At 40.2% G+C, this 8,322-nt stretch overlaps 1 protein-coding gene and 1 long non-coding RNA gene across 2 annotated transcripts in view; one reads left to right on the plus strand and one right to left on the minus strand.

Annotated features, from left to right (window-relative positions):
• Window positions 1-904: 904 nt before the first annotated feature.
• Window positions 905-8,322, minus strand: part of LOC118768001 — a 21,583-nt gene continuing 14,165 nt past the window's right edge. Inside the window, exons 2-3 of the long non-coding RNA XR_005003925.1 lie at window positions 5,383-5,393; window positions 905-915 (exon numbers count right to left, since the gene is read on the minus strand). This is a non-coding gene — a long non-coding RNA (uncharacterized LOC118768001). The remainder of the gene's footprint in view (window positions 916-5,382; window positions 5,394-8,322) is intronic.
• The window catches only part of LOC115224895, a 2,397-nt gene continuing 1,777 nt past the window's right edge, over window positions 7,703-8,322 (plus strand). Inside the window, exon 1 of the mRNA XM_029795852.2 lies at window positions 7,703-8,322. This exon is cut by the window's right edge and continues 1,777 nt beyond it. Coding sequence (XP_029651712.1) covers window positions 7,714-8,322 — 609 coding nt within the window. The 5' untranslated portion in view covers window positions 7,703-7,713.

Genomic DNA, 8,322 nt, shown 5'->3' on the forward strand with positions numbered 1-8,322 from the left:
ACACTAATCCTAAACCTAATCTAGATCAGGTCATTTCTCAGCATAGACTATGGAGACTGCAAGCTAGAGTAGCACTGATCTGAGTTTGTGGTAAAAAGTATATCCTTCACCGACACACGAATCTATGTGGTAGGATCAAACCCATGTCCTTGGGATTGCAAAATAAACTTCTTAAACACTAAGCCATACCAGCATACATCAATAATAAACATATAAACACACATGTAAACACATGTGCACACATACACACCTACATATGTCAGACAAATAGAAGCAAACAAATAAATACAAGCACACAGTTACATATAAACACACATAAATAGATCGTTATTTTCACACCTTGTTTGACAGCATTCCAAAGCCAAGCAGTAGGCTACCTTGATGACTCATAATCACCACAACCACCACTGCCACTAACCTTACCATGAACAATCATCTCAATAGTTACCAATACCATCAAGTGTTTATATATAAATATATATTATCCTTTGGATAACATCAGTGGTGTGGAGAGGGGAGGCTAGTATGCATAGGCAACTGCTGGCCTTCCATAAACAACCTTGCCCAGACTTGTGCCTCGGAAGGTAACTTTCTAGGTGCAATCCCATGGTCATTCGTGACTGAAGGGGTTCTATATGTGAAGGCGCATGGCTCAGTGGTGAGAGTGTCGTGCTTACAACCATAAGGTAGTGAGTTCAATTTCCAAATCGGGTTGTGTGTTGTGTTCTTGTGCAAGACACTTTATTTCACGTTATTCCAGTTCATTCAGCTGTAGAAACGAGCTGCGACATCACTTGTGCCAAGCTGTAGCGGCCTTTGCCTGTCCCTTGGATAACATCGGTGGCATGGAGAGGGGAGGCCGGTATGCATGAGTGACTGCTGGTCTTCCATAAACAACCTTGCCCAGACTTGTGCCTCGGCGAGCTGGCAGAAACGTTAGCACGCCGGGCGAAACGCGTAGCCGTATTTCATCTGCCGCTACGTTCTGAGTTCAAATTCCTCCGAGGTCAACTTTGCCTTTCATCCTTTTGGGGTCGATTAAATAAGTACCAGTTACACACTGGGGTCGATATAATTGACTTAATCCATTTGTCTGTCCTTGTTTGTCCTCTCTGTGTTTAACCCCTTGTGGGTAGTAAAGAAATCGGTATTTTGTCTGCCGCTACGTTCTGAGTTCAAATTCCGCCGAGGTCGACTTTGCCTTTTGTCCTTTTGGGGTCGATATAATTAACTTAATCCGTTTGTCTGTCCTTGTTTGTCCTCTCTGTGTTTAACCTCTTGTGGGTAGTAAAGAAATAGGAAGGTAACTTTCTAGGTGCAATACCATGGTCATTCATGACCGAAGGTGGGGGGCCTCCTCCTCATATATATAGATTTCAAATTTTGGCACAAGGCCAACAATTTGAAGGCAAGGGGTAAGTTGATTAGAATGACCCCTGTGCTCGACTAGTACTCATTTTATCAACCTTGAAAGGATGAAGGGCAAGGCTGAGCCCTGTAGCATTTGAACTCAAGACATTAAGACTGACAAAATATTGCTAAGCATTTTACCTGGCATGCTAACAATTCTGCCAGCTTATGGCTTAATATATATTATATTAAAAAGAAGACACCAAGGCTATATTGAAATGTGTGTGTGTGTGTGTGTGTGTGTGTGTGTGTGTGTGTGTGTGTGTGTGTGTGTGTGTGTGTGTCTGTGTGTGTGTGTGTGTGTGTGTGTGTGTGTGTGTGTGTGTGTGTGTGCACCTTGAAGAATTTTAGTCAAACAAATCAGCTCCAGTACTTTTTTTTAATTTTAAACCTTGTACTTATTCTATCAGTCTCTTTTTGTCAAACCACTAAGTCATGGGGCCATAAACACACCAACACCAGGTGTCAAGCAATGCTGGAGGACAAACACAGGCACAAAGACACACACATATACACACATACATACGTACACATACATACATTTATACACACACACACACACACAACAGTTTTATACACCTTAATTTTGAAATACTTGAAATCTGCGAGGTTGTAGAAAAATGCTTTCTATTTCACATGCTTGATCTGGTTGATCATATTCTCCAGTAAAGGGATGGATGGGATATAAAAGATGGTTAGGTAGAAGATGAATATCCATCCATCCATCCATCTATCCATGCATGCATACACACATACATACATACATACATACCCTTTTACTTGTTTCAGTCATTTGACTGTGGCCATGCTGGAGCACCGCCTTTAGTCGATCGAGCAACTCAACACCGGGATTTATTCTTTGTAACCCTAGTGCTTATTCTATCAGTCTCTTTGGCCGAACCACTAAGTTACGGGGACGTAAACACACCAGCATCGGTTGTCAAGCGATGTTGAGGGGGTGGGGGGACAAACAGACACACAAACATATACACACACACACATATATATATACATATATACGACGGGCTTCTTTCAGTTTCTGCCTACCAAATCCACTCACAACGCTTTGGTCGGCCTGAGGATATAGTAGAAGACACTTGCCCAATGTGTCACGCAGTGGGACTGAACCCGGAACCATGTGGTTGGTAAGCAAGCTACTTACCACACAGCTACTCCTGCACCTACATACATACATACAAGTATGCATGTATAAGCACACAGGTAAGTACACAGACAGACAGACAGGCAGGCAGACAGACAGACAGACAGATAGATAGATAGATAAACACAAATAATATACATAAATGTACTACAGAACATATCTTTTGTCATGGTACAAATTTTAACAAAGGTGTATAACTGAACACACTGGGCAAATGAAAGCAAATAAATGTAAAATGTGTATGGTGAGTGAACGTGTGTGTGTGTGTGTGTGTGTGTGTGTGTGTGCGAGAGAGAGAGAGAGTGAGTGACTAAGTATGTAAGTGTATCTATTTGTATGTACTTTCGGTTATATTCAATAACCTGAAGAAAAGTGTTATTAACACAACTACAAAAGTATTTATATACATTACACATAAATGAATAATAACAAGGAAAAAAATGAAAGCGGAATAAATATGGCTCCCCCCTCCACAACTGCCAAGAGGCCTATCAAAATGACTGACTCGATTGTTTTGCAAATGTCAATGGATTTCATGCAGCTATTTCTTTGACTTATGTTTGAAGTCATTAAAAGCCTAAAGGGCAGCCTTCCTCTTTGTTTCTCTGCTATTGTTGGTTAGTAGCTGTGCATATGTATGAGAATACATATACAGTTATACTTCACTTTACAAGGACCTGATTTACAAGATCCCAGGTTTTTGAGTTTTATTTTATAACTAGCAGTATCGCCTGGCGTTGCTTGGGTTTGTTTCAACCTTTTAGAATTGGAATTTTTGAAAAGTAAAAATTTTGTATTATGTAGCTTGTTATTCTCTTTAAGCAAACATTTTTCTGGTTGAAATACACCGAAAATTGGCGACACAGCTGTAAAAAAATCGTAAAAGATAGGGATTTTCATAGAAAAAAAGCACCTTTTTGATGTAAATAATTTTTGGGATTAACGTGGTTCAATTTGAATTTTTCCTTCTATGGAAGGAAGAGCAAGCCTTCTTCTATCATACTCTCAATTTTGGTCAACTTGCGCCGTAGGGTCTCAGAGGAGAGTGTTAGTTGAAGGCTACCAAACCTGCCATACACAGGCAACTTCAGCTTTATATATAGAGAGATAAATATAAAAAGCCATTTTGTGTGTGCAAAAGTTTCTACTACCATAACAAAAGCTTCTGCATGTTACTGAGAAATTCGTAGAGAGTGAAAAAAGCTTCCTCTAAGTGAACAACTATTGGCTTTTTTTTTTGTAAAGAAGAAGCCTACAAGTCCGTCTACAAGTCCTTGTGAATCGACGATTGCATCTGCGAGTGATGTTGTTTATGAGTCGAGTGCGAGTGAATGTGATTCAGAAAACAATTATAATTACTCTGTTTTTACTCTTTTACTTGTTTCAGTCATTTGACTGCGGCCATGCTGGAGCAACGCCTTTAGTTGAGCAAATCGACCCCAGGACGTATTCTTTGTAAGCCTAGTACTTATTCTATCGGTCTTTTTTGCCGAACTGCCAAGTTACGGGGACATAAACACACCAGCATCGGTTGTCAAGCGATGTTGGGGGGACAAACACATATACATATATAGGATGGGCTTTTTTCAGTTTCCGTCTCACAAGGCTTTGGTCGGCCCGAGGCTATAGAAGAAGACATTTGCCTAACGTGTCATGCAGTGGGACTGAACCTGGAACCATGTGGTTGGTAAGCAAGCTACTTACCACACAGCCACTCCTGCACCTAAATTATATTTTATTTATTATAAATGATCTTTGACATTCTTTTTACTTTACATAAAATATTCTTTACATTCTACTGTTGTTTTAGTGCCATTTATTAACAAGTAGGAGTGGCTGTGTGGTCAGCAGCTTGCTTATGAACCACATGGTTCCGGGTTCAGTTCCACTGCATGGCACCTTGGGCAAGTGTCTTCTACTATAGCCAACCAAAGCCTTGTGAGTGGATTTAGTAGACGGAAACTGAAAGAAGCCTGCCGTATATATGTATATATATATATATGTATGTGTGTATATGTGTCCCCCCCCCCCAACATCACTTCACAACCGATGGTTGTGTGTTTACGACCCATAACTTAGCGGTTCAGCAAAAGAAACTGACAGAATAAGTACTAGGCTTACAAAGAATAAGTCTTGGGGTCGATTTGCTCGACTAAAGGCGGTGCTCCAGCATGGCCACAGTCAAATGACTGAAACAAGTAAAAGAGTAAGTATTTCAAATTTTGTAGGTAAAATATTTTTCTGGGAATTACAATATATAACATTTTTACTATGGGAAATTATTGCTCTACTTTCACTTTACCAATAGTCTCCAGGAACAAATTAACACACATATCAAGGCATTACTGTACACAGGATGACAGGGCCTGGCCATTAGGCTGGCTGGCTTAGCTTGGCACCTTTGTGGCTGGGTGACTGACATTTCCTTAGAATGTTCACAATGCTTTTGTTCTTTCCTAGATTGTAATTGTCACTCAAAGGTGACACTAGTTGTTGGTAAGAAGCCTGTTGATATCTACTCACTGCTGGTTATAGATAGGAACCTCAGTGGATTAATTTCTGTCTTCTGTTACAACAAAGAAACATTTATACATTATACAAGCAGTCATTCTTGCAAAATACAACAAAAAAAAAAAGCAAACTTTATCCTCTATTTTAACCTAAGAAATTTGTCTCAATCACACAATTTCTTTTTTCTTACTGTATCTCTTTCTTTCATTCATTATCCCCCTTCTCTCTCGTTCTCTCTCTCTCTCTCTCTCACTCACTCTTTCTCTCTCTCTCACTCATTCTTTCTTTCTCTCACTCACTCTTTCGTTCTCTCTCTCACTCACTCACTCTTTTTCTCTCTCTCACTCACTCTCTCACTCACTCTTTCTCTCTCCCTCTCTCTAATACTCTTTTGTTTGACCTCATTATTAGCCAATTTGTCCCTATTGGCATGCGCAACATGTTGGCCTACATTTTGTGAGATATGTCTGTCGGTCTGTGTTGTCTGTAAAGGCACATGGCTTAGCAATTAGGTGTATTGCGATCAAAATCATGAGATTGTGGTTTTGAATTCCATACTGGCTGTGTCTTCTTCTTCTTTTTAAAGCATTCACCCGGGGTGGGTTGAGCTGGCTTCATTTATCCTTAATGCTGCATCTCTCACAAACGCCAACCAGGCCTGGCGATTTAAGGCCGTAGATATGGGGGCCTACTGGCTGTGTGCTGTGTTCTTGAGCAAAACACTTCATTTCATGTTGCTACAGTCCACCCATCTGTAAATGGGTAACCTTGTGGTGGACTAGCCTTAACGATCAAGAGCAATGTTAGCCTACTCACCTAGCCAGCTGGGTGGCATAATTTAAGAGCTAAAACAATGCAAAGCATATTGTGACAGGTGATGTATAACTACATCAGGTAGTCTGGTTGTTCATGTGATATCTATATACCTACACACACACACACACATTTGCTCTAGTAACAAAGAGCCCACATTGTTTGTTTGTTTGTTCCTTCTCAAGCCATGCCAGGCTCATAAGGGCCGGTTTCCCGGTTTCTTGGTGTATAGGTTCCCCACCTGGACGGGACGCTGGTCCGTCGCAGGTGAGCTGCAAGATGCAGGAGGAAAGAGTGAGAGAAAGTTGTGGCAAAAGAGTCAGCAGAAGTTTCGCCATTACCTTCTGCCGGAGCTACGTGGAGCTTAGGTATTTCACTCATAAACACACATATCGCCTGGTCTGAGATTCGAACCTGCGATCCCTCGACCGTGAGTCCGCTGCTCTAACCACTAGGCTATGTGTCTCCACAAAGCATATTGTGACCAGCGATGTATAACTACATCCGGTAGTCTGGTTGTTCATGTGATATCTATATACCTACACACATACACACACACACATTTGCTCTAGTAACAAAGAGCCCACATGCTAGTATTCCTTTCACCCATTTCTGATGATGGTGAAATTGGTTCTCAAATTATGATACAAAACCAACTGGTAATTTGTCTAATATGAGAGCTCAATATTGTATTGTTATATATAGTACTAGCACTATGACCCGGCAACGCCAGGTCATAGTGCTAGTGCATGCATATACAGCCGCATGTGTGCGCACATACACGTGAGTACTGTCCAAATCTCCGACCAATCACATACAGCTAGCTGGCGTTCAATTGGCGTATCAAGTTTCGGGCATTTTGATTGGGTTTTGGATAGAAAATTCACAAAAATGTCACTTCTATTGATTTTTTAATGGCTTTGCGGGGTGACTGGGGAAATGTAAAGATGTGCACGACCACCTTTGGACGGTTTTGAATGACCATAGAAAGTGCGTTTGTCTGTCCTTGTTTGTCCCCTCTGTGTGCAGCCCCTTGTGGTCGGTAAAGAAATAAGAAAATAGATTTCAAATTTCAGCACAAGGCAGCATGTTCAGGGAAAGGGGGCTAGTTGATTACATTGACCCCAGTACTCAACAGGTACTTATTTTACTGACCCTGGAATGATGAAAGGAAAGGTTGACCCCGGCAAAAATTGAACTCAGAATGTAAAGACAGATGAAATGCTGATAAGCATTTCACCCATCGGGCTAATGATTCTGCCAGCTCACTGCCTTATTAATAGTAGATACCAATAACAGTTATTAATATGAGGATTTTTAATAGTAGATATTAAATATGAGGAAAATATTCCCTTCTTCTCTTAACAAATACTTAGTTTAGGAGTAGCTTGTTGAATAACACTTAGGTATTATTAGTCTGCTGAGCTGGGGCTACATAATATCAACATGAACAACAGCAACAATAACAATAACAGCTGCAATAATTATCAAGTTGGCAAAATATCCACTCCACATGCACACACAAGACATGCACATACATAAAACATGCATCACGTATAAAAGTGTGACATTTGTACTTTAAAAATTATCAAACTGAGTACCCCAACGCCATTATCGTCACCCTCGTAGTTGTTGTCATCATTATCATCGATACCATCATCATGGTCACTATCATCGTCATCATCCTCATAATAATGCCATCACCATTGTAATCATCTTCAGTGCCTGTGTTGTTGATGATGGTTTATTTTTTTTTCTTCGTTATATTCAGAAATGGATGTCACTAATTCAGTTTTATTTTTATTTTCCAGAGCACAATGTCGGATCTAACCTACACGCTACATTACCTGGGCTGCTCTACTTTGTCGAAAGGAACCACCGGATTGGGATCAATACAGAAACCTTTGAAAGAGCATTACTTCAACTTCCACAAGAAAGTCACCAAATCACCAGCCGAAGTCTACATGCAAATCACCTACAAAGGATTAGACATATTAACTTCAAATGGATCTGGTAGTGGAAGCTTCTTAAAAAATACTCATTATGATTTTAATATGATCAATTACATGGAAGCAGTTCAGTTTACGATAAACAAGAACAATACACGGAAGACCCAGTTTGCTTTTATGCCTCTTGATGAGAAACGTATTGTTAGGTCTCCAGACAAACTCTTTTCTACTCTGGAAAAGAAAAACAATTATCTACTGAAAATCTCTCATCAGCCTATTGTTGTCTGTTTATTAAGGCGTCAGGCAGGTTTAAAAGCTTTGGACTGCCATGTTTTTCTTTCTTTGTCAACGACAGATGCTACTAAAATTGTGGAGAGTTTTAATTTCATGCAACAAAAATCCATGCAAAAAGAATACATTGGTGACTTTGGTGCTGCTTCACAAAATGCCTACCCCAAAGACCCCAGAACAAATGAA

Source organism: Octopus sinensis, linkage group LG26 (assembly GCF_006345805.1).
Source record: "Octopus sinensis linkage group LG26, ASM634580v1, whole genome shotgun sequence".
Taxonomy (NCBI): domain Eukaryota; kingdom Metazoa; phylum Mollusca; class Cephalopoda; order Octopoda; family Octopodidae; genus Octopus; species Octopus sinensis.